The following is a 23952-nucleotide window of genomic DNA, read 5'->3' as shown; positions in this document are numbered from 1 at the left end:
TGATGGAACCAAGAACTGGTGCAGCGGCCCCAGCACACACCGCTCCCTGCCCAATATGGTGTGATGGAACTGAGAACTGGTGCAGCGGCCCCAGCACACACCGCTCCCTGCCCAATATGGTGTGATGGAACCAAGAACTGGTGCAGCGGCCCCCAGCACACACCGCTCCCTGCCCAATATGGTGTGATGGAACTGAGGACTGGTGCAGCGGCCCCCAGCACACACCGCTCCCTGCCCAATATAGTGTGATGGAACTGAGAACTGGTGCAGCGGCCCCCAGCACACACCGCTCCCTGCCCAATATAGTGTGATGGAACTGAGGACTGGTGCAGCGGCCCCCAGCACACACCGCTCCCTGCCCAATATGGTGTGATGGAACTGGTGCAGCGGCCCCCAGCACACACCGCTCCCTGCCCAATATGCTGTGATGGAACTGGTGCAGCGGCCCCCAGCACACACCGCTCCCTGCCCAATATAGTGTGATGGAACTGAGAACTGGTGCAGCGGCCCCAGCACACACCGCTCCCTGCCCAATATAGTGTGATGGAACTGAGAACTGGTGCAGCGGCCCCCAGCACACACCGCTCCCTGCCCAATATAGTGTGATGGAACTGAGAACTGGTGCAGCGGCCCCCAGCACACACTGCTCCCTGCCCAATATGGTGTGATGGAACTGAGAACTGGTGCAGCGGCCCCAGCACACACCACTCCCTGCCCAATATGGTGTGATGGAACTGAGAACTGGTGCAGCGGCCCCCAGCACACACCGCTCCCTGCCCAATATGCTGTGATGGAACTGGTGCAGCGGCCCCCAGCACACACCGCTCCCTGCCCAATATGGTGTGATGGAGCTGAGAACTGGTGCAGCTGCCCCCAGCACACACCGCTCCCTGCCCAATATGGTGTGATGGAGCTGAGAACTGGTGCAGCGGCCCCCAGCACACACCGCTCCCTGCCCAATATGGTGTGATGGAACTGAGAACTGGTGTAGCGGCCCCAGCACACACTGCTCCCTGCCCAATATGGTGTGATGGAACTGAGAACTGGTGTAGCGGCCCCCAGCACACACCGCTCCCTGCCCAATATGGTGTGATGGAACTTAGAACTGGTGCAGCGGCCCCCAGCACACACCACTCCCTGCCCAATATGGTGTGATGGAACTGAGAACTGGTGCAGCGGCCCCAGCACACACCGCTCCCTGCCCAATATGGTGTGATGGAACTGGTGCAGCGGCCCCAGCACACACCGCTCCCTGCCCAATATGCTGTGATGGAACTGAGAACTGGTGCAGCGGCCCCCAGCACACACCACTCCCTGCCCAATATGGTGTGATGGAACTGAGAACTGGTGCAGCGGCCCCCAGCACACACCGCTCCCTGCCCAATATGCTGTGATGGAACCAAGAACTGGTGCAGCGGCCCCAGCACACACCGCTCCCTGCCCAATATGGTGTGATGGAGCTGAGAACTGGTGCAGCGGCCCCCAGCACACACCGCTCCCTGCCCAATATGGTGTGATGGAACTGAGAACTGGTGCAGCGGCCCCCAGCACACACCGCTCCCTGCCCAATATGCTGTGATGGAACCAAGAACTGGTGCAGCGGCCCCCAGCACACACCACTCCCTGCCCAATATGGTGTGATGGAACTGAGAACTGGTGCAGCGGCCCCAGCACACACCACTCCCTGCCCAATATGGTGTGATGGAACTGAGAACTGGTGCAGCGGCCCCCAGCACACACCACTCCCTGCCCAATATGCTGTGATGTAACTGGTGCAGCGGCCCCCAGCACACCCCGCTCCCTGCCCAATATGGTGTGATGGAACTGAGAACTGGTGCAGCGGCCCCAGCACACACCGCTCCCTGCCCAATATGCTGTGATGTAACTGGTGCAGCGGCCCCCAGCACACACCGCTCCCTGCCCAATATGGTGTGATGGAACTGGTGCAGCGGCCCCCAGCACACACCGCTCCCTGCCCAATATGGTGTGATGGAGCTGAGAACTGGTGCAGCGGCCCCCAGCACACACCGCTCCCTGCCCAATATGCTGTGATGGAACCAAGAACTGGTGCAGCTGCCCCCAGCACACACCACTCCCTGCCCAATATGCTGTGATGGAACTGAGAACTGGTGCAGCGGCCCCAGCACACACCGCTCCCTGCCCAATATGGTGTGATGGAACTGAGAACTGGTGCAGCGGCCCCCAGCACACACCGCTCCCTGCCCAATATGCTGTGATGGAACTGAGAACTGGTGCAGCGGCCCCCAGCACACACCACTCCCTGCCCAATATGCTGTGATGGAACTGAGAACTGGTGCAGCGGCCCCAGCACACACCGCTCCCTGCCCAATATGCTGTGATGGAACTGAGAACAGGAGCAGCGGCCCCAGCACACACCGCTCCCTACCCAATATGCTGTGATGGAACTGAGAACTGGTGCAGCGGCCCCAGCACACACCGCTCCCTACCCAATATGCTGTGATGGAACTGAGAACTGGTGCAGTGGCCCCCAGCACACACCGCTCCCTGCCCAATATGCTGTGATGGAACTGAGGACTGGTGCAGCGGCCCCCAGCACACACCACTCCCTGCCCAATATGCTGTGATGGAACTGGTGCAGCGGCCCCCAGCACACACCGCTCCCTGCCCAATATGCTGTGATGGAACTGAGAACTGGTGCAGCGGCCCCAGCACACACCGCTCCCTGCCCAATATGGTGTGATGGAGCTGAGAACTGGTGCAGCGGCCCCCAGCACACACCGCTCCCTGCCCAATATGCTGTGATGGAACTGAGAACTGGTGCAGCGGCCCCCAGCACACACCGCTCCCTGCCCAATATGCTGTGATGGAACTGGTGCAGCGGCCCCCAGCACACACCGCTCCCTGCCCAATATGCTGTGATGGAACTGAGAACTGGTGCAGCGGCCCCAGCACACACCGCTCCCTGCCCAATATGGTGTGATGGAGCTGAGAACTGGTGCAGCGGCCCCCAGCACACACCGCTCCCTGCCCAATATGCTGTGATGGAACTGAGAACTGGTGCAGCGGCCCCCAGCACACACCACTCCCTGCCCAATATGCTGTGATGGAACTGAGAAATGGTGCAGCTGCCCCCAGCACACACCGCTCCCTGCCCAATATGCTGTGATGGAACTGGTGCAGCGGCCCCCAGCACACACCGCTCCCTGCCCAATATGCTGTGATGGAACTGAGAAGTGGTGCAGCGGCCCCCAGCACACCCCACTCCCTGCCCAATATGGTGTGATGGAACTGAGAACTGGTGCAGCGGCCCCCAGCACACCCCACTCCCTGCCCAATATGCTGTGATGGAACTGAGAACTGGTGCAGCGGCCCCCAGCACACACCGCTCCCTGCCCAATATGGTGTGATGGAACCAAGAACTGGTGCAGCGGCCCCCAGCACACACCGCTCCCTGCCCAATATGCTGTGATGGAACTGGTGCAGCGGCCCCCAGCACACACCGCTCCCTGCCCAATATGCTGTGATGGAACTGAGAAGTGGTGCAGCGGCCCCCAGCACACCCCACTCCCTGCCCAATATGGTGTGATGGAACTGAGAACTGGTGCAGCGGCCCCCAGCACACCCCACTCCCTGCCCAATATGCTGTGATGGAACTGAGAACTGGTGCAGCGGCCCCCAGCACACACCGCTCCCTGCCCAATATGCTGTGATGTAACTGGTGCAGCGGCCCCCAGCACACACCGCTCCCTGCCCAATATGGTGTGATGGAACCAAGAACTGGTGCAGCGGCCCCCAGCACACACCGCTCCCTGCCCAATATGGTGTGATGGAACCAAGAACTGGTGCAGCGGCCCCAGCACACACCACTCCCTGCCCAATATGGTGTGATGGAACTGAGAACTGGTGCAGCGGCCCCCAGCACACCCCACTCCCTGCCCAATATGCTGTGATGGAACTGAGAACTGGTGCAGCGGCCCCAGCACACACCGCTCCCTGCCCAATATGGTGTGATGGAACTGAGAACTGGTGCAGCGGCCCCCAGCACACACCGCTCCCTGCCCAATATGGTGTGATGGAACTGAGAACTGGTGCAGCGGCCCCAGCACACACCGCTCCCTGCCCAATATGGTGTGATGGAACCATGAACTGGTGCAGCGGCCCCAGCACACACCGCTCCCTGCCCAATATGGTGTGATGGAACTGAGGACTGGTGCAGCGGCCCCAGCACACACCGCTCCCTGCCCAATATAGTGTGATGGAACTGAGAACTGGTGCAGCGGCCCCAGCACACACTGCTCCCTGCCCAATATGGTGTGATGGAACTGAGAACTGGTGCAGCGGCCCCAGCACACACCACTCCCTGCCCAATATGCTGTGATGGAACTGGTGCAGCGGCCCCAGCACACACCGCTCCCTGCCCAATATGCTGTGATGGAACTGGTGCAGCGGCTCCCAGCACACACCGCTCCCTGCCCAATATGCTGTGATGGAACTGGTGCAGCGGCTCCCAGCACACACCGCTCCCTGCCCAATATGGTGTGATGGAGCTGAGAACTGGTGCAGCGGCCCCCAGCACACACCACTCCCTGCCCAATATGCTGTGATGGAACTGGTGCAGCGGCCCCCAGCACACACCGCTCCCTGCCCAATATGGTGTGATGGAACTGAGAACTGGTGCAGCGGCCCCCAGCACACACCGCTCCCTGCCCAATATGGTGTGATGGAACTGAGGACTGGTGCAGCAGCCCCAGCACACACCGCTCCCTGCCCAATATGGTGTGATGGAACCAAGAACTGGTGCAGCGGCCCCCAGCACACACCGCTCCCTGCCCAATATGCTGTGATGGAACTGGTGCAGCGGCCCCAGCACACACCACTCCCTGCCCAATATGCTGTGATGGAACTGGTGCAGCGGCCCCAGCACACACCACTCCCTGCCCAATATGGTGTGATGGAACAGAGAACTGGTGCAGCGGCCCCCAGCACACACCGCTCCCTGCCCAATATGGTGTGATGGAACTGAGAACTGGTGCAGCGGCCCCAGCACACACCGCTCCCTGCCCAATATGGTGTGATGGAACTGGTGCAGCAGCCCCAGCACACACCGCTCCCTGCCCAATATGCTGTGATGGAACTGGTGCAGCGGCCCGAGCACACACCGCTCCCTGCCCAATATGCTGTGATGGAACTGGAACTGGTGCAGCGGCCCCCAGCACACACCGCTCCCTGCCCAATATGGTGTGATGGAACTGAGAACTGGTGCAGCGGCCCCAGCACACACCACTCCCTGCCCAATATGCTGTGATGGAACTGGTGCAGCGGCCCCAGCACACCCCACTCCCTGCCCAATATGGTGTGATGGAACTGGTGCAGCGGCCCCAGCACACACCGCTCCCTGCCCAATATGGTGTGATGGAACTGGTGCAGCGGCCCCCAGCACACACCGCTCCCTGCCCAATATGCTGTGATGGAACTGGAACTGGTGCAGCGGCCCCCAGCACACACCACTCCCTGCCCAATATGGTGTGATGGAACTGAGAACTGGTGCAGCGGCCCCCAGCACACACCGCTCCCTGCCCAATATGGTGTGATGGAACAGAGAACTGGTGCAGCGGCCCCCAGCACACACCGCTCCCTGCCCAATATGGTGTGATGGAACTGAGAACTGGTGCAGCGGCCCCCAGCACACACCGCTCCCTGCCCAATATGGTGTGATGGAACTGGTGCAGCAGCCCCAGCACACACCGCTCCCTGCCCAATATGCTGTGATGGAACCAAGAAATGGTGCAGCGGCCCCAGCACACACCGCTCCCTGCCGAATATGCTGTGATGGAACTGGTGCAGCGGCCCCAGCACACACCGCTCCCTGCCCAATATGGTGTGATGGAACTGAGAACTGGTGCAGCGGCCCCAGCACACACCGCTCCCTGCCCAATATGGTGTGATGGAACTGGTGCAGCGCCCCCAGCACACACCACTCCCTGCCCAATATGCTTTGATGGAACTGAGAACTGGTGCAGCGGCCCCAGCACAGACCGCTCCCTGCCCAATATGGTGTGATGGAACTGGTGCAGCGCCCCCAGCACACACCGCTCCCTGCCCAATATGCTGTGATGGAACTGGTGCAGCGGCCCCAGCACACCCCACTCCCTGCCCAATATGGTGTGATGGAACAGAGAACTGGTGCAGCGGCCCCCAGCACACACCGCTCCCTGCCCAATATGGTGTGATGGAACTGGTGCAGCGGCCCCCAGCACACAACGCTCCCTGCCCAATATGGTGTGATGGAACTGGTGCAGCGGCCCCCAGCACACAACGCTCCCTGCCCAATATGGTGTGATGGAACTGGTGCAGCGGCCCCAGCACACACCGCTCCCTGCCCAATATGCTGTGATGGAACCAAGAACTAGTGCAGCGCCCCCAGCACACACCGCTCCCTGCCCAATATGCTGTGATGGAACTGAGAACTGGTGCAGCGGCCCCAGCACACACCGCTCCCTGCCCAATATGGTGTGATGGAACTGGTGCAGCGCCCCCAGCACACACCACTCCCTGCCCAATATGCTGTGATGGAACTGAGAACTGGTGCAGCGCCCCAGCACACACCGCTCCATGCCCAATATGCTGTGATGGAACTGGTGCAGCGGCCCCCAGCACACACCGCTCCCTGCCCAATATGGTGTGATGGAACTGGTGCAGCGGCCCCCAGCACACAACGCTCCCTGCCCAATATGGTGTGATGGAACTGGTGCAGCGGCCCCCAGCACACAACGCTTCCTGCCCAATATGGTGTGATGGAACTGGTGCAGCGGCCCCAGCACACACCGCTCCCTGCCCAATATGCTGTGATGGAACCAAGAACTAGTGCAGCGCCCCCAGCACACACCGCTCCCTGCCCAATATGCTGTGATGGAACTGAGAACTGGTGCAGCGGCCCCAGCACACCCCACTCCCTGCCCAATATGGTGTGATGGAATTGGTGCAGCGGCCCCCAGCACACACCGCTCCCTGCCCAATATGGTGTGATGGAATTGGTGCAGCGGCCCCCAGCACACACCGCTCCCTGCCCAATATGGTGTGATGGAGCTGAGAACTGGTGCAGCGGCCCCAGCACACACCGCTCCCTGCCCAATATGGTGTGATGGAGCTGAGAACTGGTGCAGCGGCCCCCAGCACACACCGCTCCCTGCCCAATATGGTGTGATGGAACTGAGAACTGGTGCAGCGGCCCCCAGCACACACCGCTCCCTGCCCAATATGGTGTGATGGAACTGAGAACTGGTGCAGCGGCCCCCAGCACACACCGCTCCCTGCCCAATATGGTGTGATGGAACTGAGAACTGGTGCAGCGGCCCCCAGCACACACCGCTCCCTGCCCAATATGGTGTGATGGAACTGAGAACTGGTGCAGCGGGCCCCAGCACACACCACTCCCTGCCCAATATGGTGTGATGGAACTGAGAACTGGTGCAGCGGCCCCCAGCACACACCGCTCCCTGCCCAATATGGTGTGATGGAACTGAGAACTGGTGCAGCGGCCCCCAGCACACCCCACTCCCTGCCCAATATGGTGTGATGGAACTGAGAACTGGTGCAGCGGCCCCCAGCACACCCCACTCCCTGCCCAATATGGTGTGATGGAACTGAGGACTGGTGCAGCGGCCCCCAGCACACACCGCTCCCTGCCCAATATGGTGTGATGGAACTGAGAACTGGTGCAGCGGCCCCCAGCACACACCGCTCCCTGCCCAATATGCTGTGATGGAACTGAGAACTGGTGCAGCGGCCCCCAGCACACACCACTCCCTGCCCAATATGGTGTGATGGAACTGGTGCAGCGCCCCCAGCACACACCGCTCCCTGCCCAATATGCTGTGATGGAACTGGTGCAGCGCCCCAGCACACACCACTCCCTGCCCAATATGGTGTGATGGAACTGAGAACTGGTGCAGCGGCCCCAGCACACACCGCTCCCTGCCCAATATGCTGTGATGGAACTGAGAACTGGTGCAGCGGCCCCCAGCACACACCGCTCCCTGCCCAATATGGTGTGATGGAGCTGAGAACTGGTGCAGCGGCCCCCAGCACACACCGCTCCCTGCCCAATATGGTGTGATGGAACTGAGAACTGGTGCAGCGGCCCTCAGCACACACCGCTCCCTGCCCAATATGGTGTGATGGAGCTGAGAACTGGTGCAGCGGCCCCCAGCACACACCGCTCCCTGCCCAATATGCTGTGATGGAACTGAGAACTGGTGCAGCGGCCCCCAGCACACACCGCTCCCTGCCCAATATGCTGTGATGGAACTGGTGCAGCGGCCCCCAGCACACACCGCTCCCTGCCCAATATGCTGTGATGGAGCTGCGAACTGGTGCAGCGGCCCCCAGCACACACCGCTCCCTGCCCAATATGGTGTGATGGAACTGAGAACTGGTGCAGCGGCCCCCAGCACACACCGCTCCCTGCCCAATATGGTGTGATGGAACTGGTGCAGCGGCCCCCAGCACACACCGCTCCCTGCCCAATATGCTGTGATGGAACTGGTGCAGCGCCCCCAGCACACCCCACTCCCTGCCCAATATGCTGTGATGGAACTGAGAACTGGTGCAGCTGCCCCAGCACACACCGCTCCCTGCCCAATATGGTGTGATGGAACTGGTGCAGCGGCCCCCAGCACACCCCACTCCCTGCCCAATATGGTGTGATGGAACTGGTGCAGCGGCCCCAGCACACACCGCTCCCTGCCCAATATGCTGTGATGGAACCAAGAACTGGTGCAGCGGCCCCCATCACACACCGCTCCCTGCCCAATATGCTGTGATGGAACTGAGAACTGGTGCAGCGGCCCCCAGCACACACCGCTCCCTGCCCAATATGGTGTGATGGAACTGAGAACTGGTGCAGCGGCCCCCAGCACACACCGCTCCCTGCCCAATATGGTGTGATGGAACTGGTGCAGCGGCCCCCAGCACACACCGCTCCCTGCCCAATATGCTGTGATGGAACTGGTGCAGCGCCCCCAGCACACCCCACTCCCTGCCCAATATGCTGTGATGGAACTGAGAACTGGTGCAGCTGCCCCAGCACACACCGCTCCCTGCCCAATATGGTGTGATGGAACTGGTGCAGCGGCCCCCAGCACACCCCACTCCCTGCCCAATATGGTGTGATGGAACTGGTGCAGCGGCCCCAGCACACACCGCTCCCTGCCCAATATGCTGTGATGGAACCAAGAACTGGTGCAGCGGCCCCCATCACACACCGCTCCCTGCCCAATATGCTGTGATGGAACTGAGAAGTGGTGCAGCGGCCCCCATCACACACCGCTCCCTGCCCAATATGCTGTGATGGAACTGAGAACTGGTGCAGCGGCCCCCAGCACACACCGCTCCCTGCCCAATATGGTGTGATGGAGCTGAGAACTGGTGCAGCGGCCCCCAGCACACACCGCTCCCTGCCCAATATGCTGTGATGGAACTGAGAACTGGTGCAGCGGCCCCCAGCACACACCGCTCCCTGCCCAATATGCTGTGATGGAACTGGTGCAGCGGCCCCCAGCACACACCGCTCCCTGCCCAATATGGTGTGATGGAACTGAGAACTGGTGCAGCGGCCCCCAGCACACACCGCTCCCTGCCCAATATGCTGTGATGGAACTGGTGCAGCGGCCCCCAGCACACACCGCTCCCTGCCCAATATGGTGTGATGGAACTGAGAACTGGTGCAGCGGCCCCCAGCACACACCGCTCCCTGCCCAATATGCTGTGATGGAACTGGTGCAGCGGCCCCCAGCACACCCCACTCCCTGCCCAATATGCTGTGATGGAACTGAGAACTGGTGCAGCTGCCCCAGCACACACCGCTCCCTGCCCAATATGGTGTGATGGAACTGGTGCAGCGGCCCCCAGCACACCCCACTCCCTGCCCAATATGGTGTGATGGAACTGGTGCAGCGGCCCCAGCACACACCGCTCCCTGCCCAATATGCTGTGATGGAACCAAGAACTGGTGCAGCGGCCCCCATCACACACCGCTCCCTGCCCAATATGCTGTGATGGAATTGAGAAGTGGTGCAGCGGCCCCCATCACACACCGCTCCCTGCCCAATATGCTGTGATGGAACTGGTGCAGCGCCTCCAGCACACACCGCTCCCTGCCCAATATGGTGTGATGGAACTGGTGCAGCGGCCCCCAGCACACACCGCTCCCTGCCCAATATGCTGTGATGGAACTGAGAACTGGTGCAGCGGCCCCCAGCACACACCGCTCCCTGCCCAATATGCTGTGATGGAACTGAGAACTGGTGCAGCGGCCCCCAGCACACACCGCTCCCTGCCCAATATGGTGTGATGGAACTGAGAACTGGTGCAGCGGCCCCAGCACACACCGCTCCCTGCCCAATATGGTGTGATGGAACTGGTGCAGCGGCCCCCAGCACACACCGCTCCCTGCCCAATATGGTGTGATGGAACTGAGAACTGGTGCAGCGGCCCCCAGCACACACCGCTCCCTGCCCAATATGCTGTGATGGAACTGAGAACAGGAGCAGCGCCCCCAGCACACACCGCTCCCTGCCCAATATGCTGTGATGGAACTGGTGCAGCGGCCCCCAGCACACACCGCTCCCTGCCCAATATGCTGTGATGGAACTGAGAACTGGTGCAGCGGCCCCCAGCACACACCGCTCCCTGCCCAATATGGTGTGATGGAACTGAGAACTGGTGCAGCGGCCCCAGCACACACCGCTCCCTGCCCAATATGGTGTGATGGAACTGGTGCAGCGGCCCCCAGCACACACCGCTCCCTGCCCAATATCCTGTGATGGAGCTGAGAACTGGTGCAGCGGCCCCAGCACACACCACTCCCTGCCCAATATGGTGTGATGGAACTGAGAACTGGTGCAGCGGCCCCCAGCACACACCGCTCCCTGCCCAATATGCTGTGATGGAACTGGTGCAGCGGCCCCCAGCACACACCGCTCCCTGCCCAATATGGTGTGATGGAACTGAGAACTGGTGCAGCGGCCCCAGCACACACCGCTCCCTGCCCAATATGCTGTGATGGAACTGAGAACTGGTGCAGCGGCCCCCAGCACACACCGCTCCCTGCCCAATATGCTGTGATGGAACTGAGAACTGGTGCAGCGGCCCCAGCACACACCGCTCCCTGCCCAATATGGTGTGATGGAACTGAGAACTGGTGCAGCGGCCCCCAGCACACACCGCTCCCTGCCCAATATGCTGTGATGGAACTGGTGCAGCGGCCCCCAGCACACACCGCTCCCTGCCCAATATGCTGTGATGGAACTGGTGCAGCGGCCCCCAGCACACACCGCTCCCTGCCCAATATGGTGTGATGGAACTGGGAACTGGTGCAGCGGCCCCCAGCACACACCACTCCCTGCCCAATATGGTGTGATGGAGCTGAGAACTGGTGCAGCGGCCCCCAGCACACACCACTCCCTGCCCAATATGGTGTGATGGAACTGGTGCAGCGGCCCCAGCACACACCGCTCCCTGCCCAATATGCTGTGATGGAACTGGTGCAGCGGCCCCCAGCACACACCGCTCCCTGCCCAATATGGTGTGATGGAACTGAGAACTGGTGCAGCGGCCACAGCACACACCGCTCCCTGCCCAATATGGTGTGATGGAACTGGGAACTGGTGCAGCGGCCCCCAGCACACACCGCTCCCTGCCCAATATGGTGTGATGGAGCTGAGAACTGGTGCAGCGGCCCCAGCACACACCACTCCCTGCCCAATATGGTGTGATGGAACTGAGAACTGGTGCAGCGGCCCCCAGCACACACCGCTCCCTGCCCAATATGGTGTGATGGAACTGGTGCAGCGGCCCCAGCACACACCGCTCCCTGCCCAATATGCTGTGATGGAACTGAGAACTGGTGCAGCGGCCCCCAGCACACACCGCTCCCTGCCCAATATGGTGTGATGGAGCTGAGAACTGGTGCAGCGGCCCCAGCACACACCGCTCCCTGCCCAATATGGTGTGATGGAGCTGAGAACTGGTGCAGCGGCCCCCAGCACACAGCGCTCCCTGCCCAATATGGTGTGATGGAGCTGAGAACTGGTGCAGCGGCCCCCAGCACACACCACTCCCTGCCCAATATGGTGTGATGGAGCTGAGAACTGGTGCAGCGGCCCCAGCACACACCACTCCCTGCCCAATATGGTGTGATGTAACTGGTGCAGCGGCCCCCAGCACACACCGCTCCCTGCCCAATATGCTGTGATGGAACTGAGAACTGGTGCAGCGGCCCCCAGCACACAGCGCTCCCTGCCCAATATGGTGTGATGGAGCTGAGAACTGGTGCAGCGGCCCCCAGCACACACCGCTCCCTGCCCAATATGGTGTGATGGAGCTGAGAACTGGTGCAGCGGCCCCAGCACACACCACTCCCTGCCCAATATGCTGTGATGTAACTGGTGCAGCGGCCCCCAGCACACACTGCTCCCTGCCCAATATGCTGTGATGGAACTGGTGCAGCGGCCCCCAGCACACACCGCTCCCTGCCCAATATGCTGTGATGGAGCTGAGAACTGGTGCAGCGGCCCCAGCACACACCACTCCCTGCCCAATATGCTGTGATGGAACTGGTGCAGCGGCCCCCAGCACACACCGCTCCCTGCCCAATATGGTGTGATGGAACTGAGAACTGGTGCAGCGGCCCCAGCACACACCGCTCCCCACCCAATATGCTGTGATCCCATAGCATTGCTATGCGCGAGAAAGGAGAAGGCAGAAACGGTTAAAAAACGCTTCTTCCTTCTCCTCCGGGTCCTCAGCTGTGACTCAGGAGCAGAGACTTTAATCCCACATCATACTTCTGCTGTTGTCCGGGATTAAAGCCCAGGACCAAGCACCATCTATTGACCACACTTTGTCCTTAAGGGGTTAAACAAGGTTGTTCTGGTGTTACATCATTAGGGGCAGCGCATGCCATCTATTATACGCAGGCTACACGAGCCGCACAGCTCGGGGCATACTGAAGATATTCCATCTGATGGGAAGGTCTCAGGTGATGCCAGACCCCCCTGGGGTGAAGATGATGGCATATTGCCCCATTCAGTTACTTTGGGACAGGAATAGTTACCAAAGCCAGAAGGGGTGAAGATTGGTGTGTCCGGCCCTTACGGTGAGAAGCTTAGTGGACCATCGGCTTCATACTAGATACCCTGCTGGCTTAAACTAGAAAACTGACATCATGTATGGATATTGATTTCTAGTTTCTGCAATATAATGTACATCGTGGTGTGTCATCACATGATGCGGTTGTGATGGGCTCAAAGTGTTTGTAATTCATTGTTCTCATATGTTCATCGCCATGACTAAGAGTGCAATGCTTGAAGCACGTTGGCCCGTGACGTTCTGGGTCCACGCCTCATTGAGGATCCCAAAACTGCCCCGTGTGTAGTGGGTCGTAAAGGAATGTGTTAGGTCACTTAGCATAACTCGGGATAGGAGGGCTGGTCTCAGAGGGTGGTCTACACTGTAACAACCCCTCAGCCGTGGGATGAGGTTAGGACAAGTTTTCGCCATTTAGCCCTTTCTCTAGGAATCCTCCAGTTGTGGCAGGAGGACAACCCAATAATCTCAGATACTAGTCAGCAAGTAGCTTCCCGCTGACTGTGAGGACAAGCCCCAGAATATGTTTCTTCGTGTGTCGCCTACACGGGGTCCTACTGCTGCCCCCAGTAAGCATGTGGACATTCTCAGCACCAGACTCACATCTTGGGATGAGGCACCAAACCTGCAGTAGACATACAAGTCCTCATGTCCCGAGTCTGAGCAAGTCATGATGTAGCCCAGGAGTCTAGAGACATTAGATTGTGAGCTCCTGAGAACACAGGACGCATCTGGGTGAAGTACAGATAACACATGGTGTAGAGATAAGTAGCATCAAGCACCTTCTGCCATCTTTTTCTTTGGTGGCTCCACTCCCCAGGCCCTTGCGATGTGGGTCAGGAGGATCTGGGTGTACTTCCGATGTGCCAGTTGGTTCCAGTGGATGGCGTCACGGCATCTGAGGCGCAGGTTGCGGCGGAAGTGATAGTGCATGTCCAGGACGTCCAGCTTGTGGATATCCGCCAGAGTGGTGCTGATGAAGTTCCCCTCCACGATGTCCCACCGCAGATTGTGTGTTTGGGGGTTCTGCATCTAGATCACAACCACAGGGGCATTATATGGCATCCACCAGCGTACTGCGACCGCAACAAGCCCACCAACAGATGCTGCGCTTGTATCATTTTTATGTTACACAATTGATAGAGAAATGTAGTAATCTCCTTAAAGTAGACGGATGTCTTAAAGACGCTGTGACTTCAGTGCACAGTAACCTTCTCCATCTGGCCCCACTCCAAGGGCTGCACTAGAACTCGGAATACTAGGAAAGTACCAGGAATTTGTTTGAGTTATCATCGTCTAAGGGAAGTTGTATTGCAGGAGTCAAGGCCGCTAACACACAATAGATACTGTAGACGTGCGGTATTATAATAAGCCCAAACCGTAGGAACATGGAGGAGAAGCGGACACTTAGGCCAAGACTTTATAAGTGTTTACAGTCGGATTCATTACTATTTCCTGTTTTATCTGAAGAAGTTTGAAATATAAAAATACACAGGAAAAGGATTTCTACGATCCTTATGGAAGCCGGAACGTCTTACTGTCCATTTTCTGTACGTAGGAGGTGCGGCCGACGCCTCATTGTCTACTTCTAATTCTACCTGACTTGGTGAATTTCAATAACACAACTTAAAATGACCTCCCCCCCCCCCCCCTGTTACCGTTAGTTTAGGCAGTATCAGGGGAAGAACTTGCTATCACATTAGTACGCGGTGAAGGTGTTTGGCGTAGACGTTAACCGTATCCATAGTGCGCCATTAACACGAGACACATTGGTATCCCACTGTATGTGCCTGTAACGTGGGATATGCCACAGATCTCCATTGGAGATATAGACCGGGAGCGTTTCTTAGTGAATATGTCAAATGGACACATTATTGTGATGTGAGATGGCCTTGGACAGGGGTGTGAATACTTATCAGATGTCCTATCTAGCCTGTGCAGCATGGTTACAGCACAATGCTCTATCTTATTACGGTGACCGCACGAATCAGGCATCAGCTACTTCCGTACAGACATCTCCACTCACATCACCTTACGGATAGGCCTACCTCTGGGATTTCGTCCTCTTTGTATCCGACCGGCATCGTCGTGGTCCATATAATGAGGCACTGGGGACTCAGCACCTCCTTGAGGCGTTGGAAGAGGTTGCCCAGGTTGGTCTTGTAAGCCTCCAGCTTTATGTCATTATACCTGCAGGAGACCAGGACAATGAGCATCTGTTGTGTCAGTATGGCGGCAAAGCCCAATGCAATGAAAAGTGGTGGTCACCTCCTGAGATCCCAGACGCAGGAGTTTGCCATCACCACATCTGGTTGGGGGCCACCCCGGAAATCTGATAGTATGCTCTCCAGGTAAAAAGAGTAGGCACGAGTCAAAAAGTAGAAGCGTACAAGATGGTGGCCAGTCCGGAATTGACGCACTTCTCGGAAGGTGGTTTCATTGTGTAGTCCATTCAGTATGCCGCCCTCTACCAGCGTGTCATTCTCAAAAACCCTTTCCCCCTACAGAGAAAAAAACATAATGGCTGAACCAGCAGCACAGAGTATTTCAGGTTAGCAGTGTGCTCATCTGGTGGAGTGTCACTAACAGAGTTACATGGCAAAAACATCAGAGACAACGCCCAGATCTCTCCCATATACTGCACAGATAGAGAAAAGGAGAGCCTGCTCCCCTATCTCTATCTCTCCCATACACTGTACACAGAGGAGATCCTGCTCCCCTATCTCTATCTCTCCCATACACTGCACACATAGAGGAGAGGAGATCCTGCTCCCCTATCTCTATCTCTCCCATACACTGCACACATAGAGAAGAGGAGATCCTGCTCCCCTATCTCTATCTCTCCCATACACTGCACACATAGAGGAGAGGAGATCCTGCTCCCCTATCTCTATCTCTCCCATACACTGCACACATAGAGAAGAGGAGATCCTGCTCCCCTATCTCTATCTCCCATACACTGCACACATAGAGAAGAGGAGATCCTGCTCCCCTATCTCTATCTCTCCCATACACTGCACACAGAGGAGAGGAGATCCTGCTCCCCTATCTCTACCTCTCCCATACATTGCACACAGAGGAGAGGTGATCCTGCTCCCCCTATCTCTATCTCTCCCATACACTGTATACATAGAGAAGAGGAGGTCCTGCTCCCCTATCTCTATCTCTCCCATACACTGCACACATAGAGAAGAGGAGATCCTGCTCCCCTATCTCTATCTCTCCCATACACTGCAAACATAGAGGAGAGGAGATCCTGCTCCCCTATCTCTATCTCTCCCATACACTGCACACATAGAGAAGAGGAGATCCTGCTCCGCTATCTCTATCTCTCCCATACACTGTATACATAGAGAGGAGGAGATCCTGCTCCCCTATCTCTATCTCTAACATACACCGTACACATAGAGGGGAGGAGATCCTGCTCCGCTATCTCTATCTCTCCCATACACTGTGCACATAGAGAGGAGGAGATCCTGCTCCCCTATCTCTATCTCTCCCATACACTGTATACATAGAGAGGAGGAGATCCTGCTCCCCTATCTCTATCTCTCCCATACACTGTATACATAGAGAGGAGGAGATCCTGCTCCCCTATCTCTATCTCTCCCATACACTGCACACATAGAGAAGAGGAGATCCTGCTCCCCTATCTCTATCTCCCATACACTGCACACATAGAGAAGAGGAGATCCTGCTCCCCTATCTCTATCTCTCCCATACACTGCACACAGAGGAGAGGAGATCCTGCTCCCCTATCTCTACCTCTCCCATACATTGCACACAGAGGAGAGGTGATCCTGCTCCCCCTATCTCTATCTCTCCCATACACTGTATACATAGAGAAGAGGAGGTCCTGCTCCCCTATCTCTATCTCTCCCATACACTGCACACATAGAGAAGAGGAGATCCTGCTCCCCTATCTCTATCTCTCCCATACACTGCAAACATAGAGGAGAGGAGATCCTGCTCCCCTATCTCTATCTCTCCCATACACTGCACACATAGAGAAGAGGAGATCCTGCTCCGCTATCTCTATCTCTCCCATACACTGTATACATAGAGAGGAGGAGATCCTGCTCCCCTATCTCTATCTCTAACATACACCGTACACATAGAGGGGAGGAGATCCTGCTCCGCTATCTCTATCTCTCCCATACACTGTGCACATAGAGAGGAGGAGATCCTGCTCCCCTATCTCTATCTCTCCCATACACTGTATACATAGAGAGGAGGAGATCCTGCTCCCCTATCTCTATCTCTCCCATACACTGTATACATAGAGAGGAGGAGATCCTGCTCCCCTATCTATATCTCTCGCATACACAGCGCACAGAGAGAAGAGGAGATCCTGCTCCGCTATCTCTATCTCTCCCATACACTGTACACATAGAAAGGAGGAGATCCTGCTCCCCTATCTCTATCTCTAACGTACACTGTACACATAGAGGAGAGGACATCCTGCTCCCCTATCTCTATCTCTCCCATACACTGCACACATAGAGGGGAGGAGATCCTGCTCCCCTATCTCTCCCATACACTGTACACATAGAGAAGTGGAGATCCTGCTCCCCTATCTCTATCTCTAACATACACTGTACACATAGAGGGGAGGAGATCCTGCTCCCCTATCTCTCCCATACACTACACACAAAGAGATGAGGAGATCCTGCTCCCCTATCTCTATCTCTCCCATACACTACACACATAGAGAGGAGGAGATCCTGCACCCCTATCTCTATCTCTCCCATACACTACATACATAGAGGGGAGGAGATCCTGCACCCCTATCTATATCACTCCCATACACTGCTCACATAGAGGGGAGGAGATCCTGCTCCCCTATCTCTATCTCTCCCATACACTGCAAACATAGAGGAGAGGACATCCTGCTCCCCTATCTATATCACTCCCATACACTACACACATAGAGAGGAGGAGATCCTGCTCCCCTATCTATATCTCTCTCATACACTGCACACACAGAGGAGAGGAGATCCTGCACCCCTATCTATATCACTCCCATACACTGCACACATAGAGGAGAGGACATCCTGCTCCCCTATCTATATCACTCCCATACACTACACACATGGAGAAGAGGAGATCCTGCACCCCTATCACTATTTCTGCCATACACTGTACACATAGAGAGGAGGAGATCCTGCTCCCCTATCTCTATCTCCCATACACTACACACATGGAGAAGAGGAGATCCTGCTCCCCTATCTCTATTTCTGCCATACACTGTATACATAGAGGAGATCCTGCTCCCCTATCACTATTTCTGCCATACACTGTATACATAGAGGAGATCCTGCTCCCCTATCACTATTTCTGCCATACACTACATACATAGAGAAGTTTGTAAACTATTAGATCTGTATACAAAGAATAATATCTATATACAAGATATAAAGGTTGCAGACGTCACATCACAAAGTATAAAGATGGCAAGTTACATTACCTCATTAGCTACACATTATTAACTAACTGGGTATAGCTCACATGTTACCATCACCAAAGGTTCCCTCACTTTTAGGGGTTTAACACACGACATCCTCATTCTGTTTCTGAAGCGTCTGTACTACTCACAGCTTCCAAGGCTTTCATGAGAGCCTCCAAAAAAACTTCTAACTTGAGAAGACAGGACCTTTTTATGCCCACACAAATGACCATATGTCAGCATTCCAAATTCTTCCAAACAGAAAGGTGCGGGCCCATTCCTGTGTGAAGCGGAGATCAAACAGCTGCACATGGTCATAAATAAGGACTCTACATTGTCTGAATACAAAGGTAATGACACCTCTTCCTAGACCAAGATCTAATCTCAAATGTCCATCATGTGGACTTCACCCTTGTGTCCAAGTCTATCGAATTTGCACATCAAAAGAGGGGACATCTCTTCTATGTACACACATGTGACTGGTGGAGCCACCTACTGAGTATATCCTGACCGAAAAAGTAAAATGCAATTAAATCTAAATAATCATACTTTCAAAATTGTCCTAACACCTGCTCCCCTATCTCTAGCTCTCCCATACACTGTACACATAGAGAGGAGGAGATCCTGCTCCCCTATCTCCATCTCTCCCATACACTGCACACATAGAGAAGAGGAGATCCTGCTCCCCTATCTCTACCTCTCCCATACACTACACACAGAGAAGAGGAGATCCTGCTCCCCTATCTCTAACTCCCCCATACACTACACACAGAGAAGAGGAGATCCTGCTCCCCTATCTCTATCTCTCCCATACACTGTATACATAGAGAGGAGGAGATCCTGCTCCCCTATCTCTATCTCTCCCATACACTGTATACATAGAGAGGAGGAGATCCTGCACCCCTATCTCTATCTCTCCCATACACTGTACACATAGAGAGGAGGAGATCCTGCTCCCCTATCTCCATCTCTCCCATACACTGCACACATAGAGAGGAGGAGATCCTGCTCCCCTATCTCTACCTCTCCCATACACTACACACAGAGAAGAGGAGATCCTGCTCCCCTATCTCTAACTCCCCCATACACTACACACAGAGAAGAGGAGATCCTGCTCCCCTATCTCTATCTCTCCCATACACTGTATACATAGAGAGGAGGAGATCCTGCTCCCCTATCTCTATCTCTCCCATACACTGTATACATAGAGAGGAGGAGATCCTGCACCCCTATCTCTATCTCTCCCATACACTGTACACATAGAGAGGAGGAGATCCTGCTCCCCTATCTCCATCTCTCCCATACACTGCACACATAGAGAGGAGGAGATCCTGCTCCCCTATCTCTACCTCTCCCATACACTACACACAGAGAAGAGGAGATCCTGCTCCCCTATCTCTAACTCCCCCATACACTACACACAGAGAAGAGGAGATCCTGCTCCCCTATCTCTAACTCCCCCATACACTACACACAGAGAAGAGGAGATCCTGCTCCCCTATCTCTATCTCTCCCATACACTGTATACATAGAGAGGAGGAGATCATGCTCCCCTATCTCTATCTCTCCCATACACTGTATACATAGAGAGGAGGAGATCCAGCTCCCCTATCTCTATCTCTCCCAAACACTGCACACATAGAGGAGAGGAGATCCTGCTCCCCTATCTCTATCTCTCCCATACACTGCACACATAGAGGAGCTCCTGCCCCCCTATCTCTATCTCTCCCATACACTGTACACAGAGGAGAGGAGATCCTGCTCCCCTATCTCCATCTCTCCCATACACTGTACACATGGAGGAGATCCTGCTCCCCTATCTCTATCTCTCCCATACACTGCACACATAGAGAGGAGGAGATCCTGCTCCCCTATCTCTATCTCTCCCATACACTGCACACATAGAGAGGAGGAGATCCTGCTCCCCTATCTCTATCTCTCCCATACACTGCACACATAGAGAGGAGGAGATCCTGCTCCCCTATCTCTATCTCTCCCATACACTGTATACATAGAGAGGAGGAGATCCTGCTCCCCTATCTCTATCTCTCCCATACACTACACACAGAGAAGAGGAGATCCTGCTCCCCTATCTCTATCTCTCCCATACACTGTATACATAGAGAGGAGGAGATCCTGCTCCCCTATCTCTATCTCTCCCATACACTGTATACATAGAGGAGAGGAGATCCTGCTCCCCTATCTCTACCTCTCCCATACACTGCACACATAGAGAGGAGGAGATCCTGCTCCCCTATCTTTATCTCTCCCATACACTGTATACATAGAGAGGAGGAGATCCAGCTCCCCTATCTCTATCTCTCCCATACACTACACACAGAGGAGAGGAGATCCTGCTCCCCTATCTCTATCTCTCCCATACACTGTACACATAGAGAGGAGATCCTGCTCCCCTATCTCTATCTCTCCCATACACTAAACACATAGAGGAGAGGAGATCCTGCTCCCCTATCTCTATCTCTCCCATACACTACACACATAGAGGAGAGGAGATCCTGCTCCCCTATCTCTAACTCCCCCATACACTGTACACATGGAGGAAAGGACATCCTGCTCCCCTATCTATATCTCTCTCATACGCTACACACATAGAGATTAGGAGATCCTGCTCCCCTATCTATATCTCTCTCATACGCTACACACATGGAGATTAGGAGATCCTGCTCCCCTATCTATATCTCTCTCATACACTGCACACATAGAGAAGAGGAGATCCTGCTCCCCTATCTCTATCTCTCCCATACACTGTACACATAGAGGAGAGGAGATCCTGCTCCCCTATCTCTATCTCTCCCATACACTGTACACATAGAGGAGAGGAGGTCCTGCCCCCCTATCTCTACCTCTCCCATACACTGCACACATAGAGAAGAGGAGATCCTGCTCCCCTATCTATATCTCTCTCATACACTACACACATAGAGAGGAGGAGATCCTGCTCCCCTATCTATATCTCTCTCATACACTGCACACATAGAGAATAGGAGATCCTGCTCTTCAGCGCTATCTCTTCATACACACAGAGTGACTTTATACTGAACAACTAGCATCTGAAAATTCGCTCAAACGGACCCAGGACTTGCAGGGGTGCTGAGCGAGACATTGCTCAATAGTTGCTGCATTTCAATTCACTCAATTAACGTGACTATGCAACAAGTTCTTGCTCAGTGTAAACAGGAGGTTATCCATCTCTGAAGAACTGCCTGTTCATAGTGAACTGATGCAGATGGGCGGCCAGAAGAGTGTGTGTAAAAGCGCAGGAGCAATAAGTCATGGGACAACTGTCGGCCGCCCCTGCGTCTTACCCCTGTGGTGCCGGGCTCACTACCTACATAACTGCGGAGCTCACCTTGTCCCTCAGCTGCTTCTCAGACAGAAATTTATCATCCCGCAGCAGCTTCACAAGGTCCTTATAGACTGATCTCTGAACTGAAAAGACAGATGGAGACATGAGACCGGAGCCATCTACCTGACTACTGGGGGGAGAACCGCTGGGCACATGTGGGGTACAGAACAATGAAACGCTAGTACATCAAGTAGGAACGAGAGACAGCAGAATTCTTGCTTAATATGTGCAGTTTACTGAGAGGTCGGTGACTTGGAAGGATCACATGCCCGTGATTATGCGCCAAACTTTGTGAGAACACCAATCCCCACTGTTAACCCCTTACATGGTGCAATCAATATTGATCACTGTATGTAAAGGGTTCACAGAGGATGGGCGCTCCTCTGTGGCGTCATCAGCTTTCTGCTATGAGGGCCAGTCGTGGCAAAAGCCACTAGGGAGCAAGCACGGTGTAACCAACGAATGACGGCATATGACGGAGGAATAAAATAACAGAGCCCACACAGGTATGGCTTCAGCAAAACAACCCTACCTGACCCGAATCAGGCCGCTTTATCTATAGCCCCCATTTATTGGGGTGTCACAACGTGATTGGACGGCTTTCAATCCAACATTGGATACATTCTGACTTTCTTGATAGAGTTCCAAGTGACGTAAATGTTCTTAAAGTTCTTATCTTATCTCAACATATGTGTCCCTGTGCACAACGCAAACTGCCCAGTCCTGTTAGTGACCTTCTAACAAACCTCTGGCGACCTTTCACCTAAATTCTTCCTCTGTGGCAAAGTTTAAATTCAAACATCACTTAAATATATTACTTAGTCCATGATTGTCCATAATCAAATGGTGTCCTTTACATTCCCTCCTCTTATTTGTGTCGTCCGGACCGGAAAGGTCTTAAAGATGTCTTCTTTCAGTTTGAGTACATGAGGATCAGAGGAATAGGAGGAGCTGCCAGAGGCCCAAAGGCTCACCCCAGCATCAGGACCGGAGGGATAGAAGGAGCTACCAGAGGCCTACAGGCTAACCCCCAGCATCAGGACTGGAGGAACAGGAGAAGCTGCCAGAGGCCTACAGACTGACCTACAGCATCAGGACCAGAGGGATAGAAGGAGCTACCAGAGGCCTACAGACTAACCCCCAGCATCAGGACTGGAGGAACAGGAGAAGCTGCCAGAGGCCTACAGACTGACCTACAGCATCAGAACTAGAGGAGCTCCCAGAGGCCTACAGACTGACCTACAGCATCAGGACCGGAGGGATAGAAGGAGCTACCAGAGGCCTACAGACTAACCCCCAGTATCAGGACTGGAGGAACAGGAGAAGCTGCCAGAGGCCTACAGACTTACCTCCAGCATCAGGACTGGAGGAACAGGAGACACTGCCAGAGGCCTACAGACTGACCTCCAGCATCAAGACAGGAGGCACTGCCAGAGGCCTACAGACTGACCTCCAGCATCAGGACTGGAGGAACAGGAGGCACTGCCAGAGGCCTACAGACTAACCCCCAGCATCAGGACCGGAGGGACAGAAGGAGCTGCCAGAGGCCTACAGACTGACCTCCAGCATGAGGACTGGAGGAACAGCAGACACTGCCAGAGGCCTACAGACTAAACCCCAGCATCAGGACCGGAGGGCTAGAAGGAGCTACCAGAGGCCTACAGACTAACCCCCAGCATCAGGACTGGAGGAACAGGAGAAGCTGCCAGAGGCCTACAGACTGACCTACAGCGTCAGAACTAGAGGAGCTCCCAGAGGCCTACAGACTGACCTACAGCATCAGGACCGGAGGGATAGAAGGAGCTACCAGAGGCCTACAGACTAACCCCCAGCATCAGGACTGGAGGAACAGGGGAAGCTGCCAGAGGCCTACAGACTGACCTACAGCATCAGAACTAGAGGAGCTCCCAGAGGCCTACAGACTGACCTACAGCATCAGGACTGGAGGGATAGAAGGAGCTACCAGAGGCCTACAGACTAACCCCCAGCATCAGGACTGGAGGAACAGGAG

General features: G+C 55.5%; 1 protein-coding gene across 1 annotated transcript in view; it reads right to left on the bottom strand.

The window, feature by feature from the left end:
- The window catches only part of LOC136572374 (PC-esterase domain-containing protein 1A-like), an 89375-nt gene that overhangs the window by 48617 nt on the left and 16806 nt on the right, over positions 1 to 23952 (bottom strand). Inside the window, exons 3-6 of the mRNA XM_066572893.1 lie at positions 21945 to 22024; positions 15397 to 15629; positions 15177 to 15318; positions 13911 to 14160 (exon numbers count right to left, since the gene is read on the bottom strand). Coding sequence (XP_066428990.1) covers positions 13911 to 14160; positions 15177 to 15318; positions 15397 to 15629; positions 21945 to 22024 — 705 coding nt within the window. The remainder of the gene's footprint in view (positions 1 to 13910; positions 14161 to 15176; positions 15319 to 15396; positions 15630 to 21944; positions 22025 to 23952) is intronic.

The sequence above is a fragment of the Eleutherodactylus coqui genome, chromosome 7 (genome assembly GCF_035609145.1).
Source record: "Eleutherodactylus coqui strain aEleCoq1 chromosome 7, aEleCoq1.hap1, whole genome shotgun sequence".
NCBI classification, from domain to species: Eukaryota; Metazoa; Chordata; class Amphibia; order Anura; family Eleutherodactylidae; genus Eleutherodactylus; species Eleutherodactylus coqui.
This window is presented reverse-complemented; position numbering and strand designations above follow the sequence as displayed.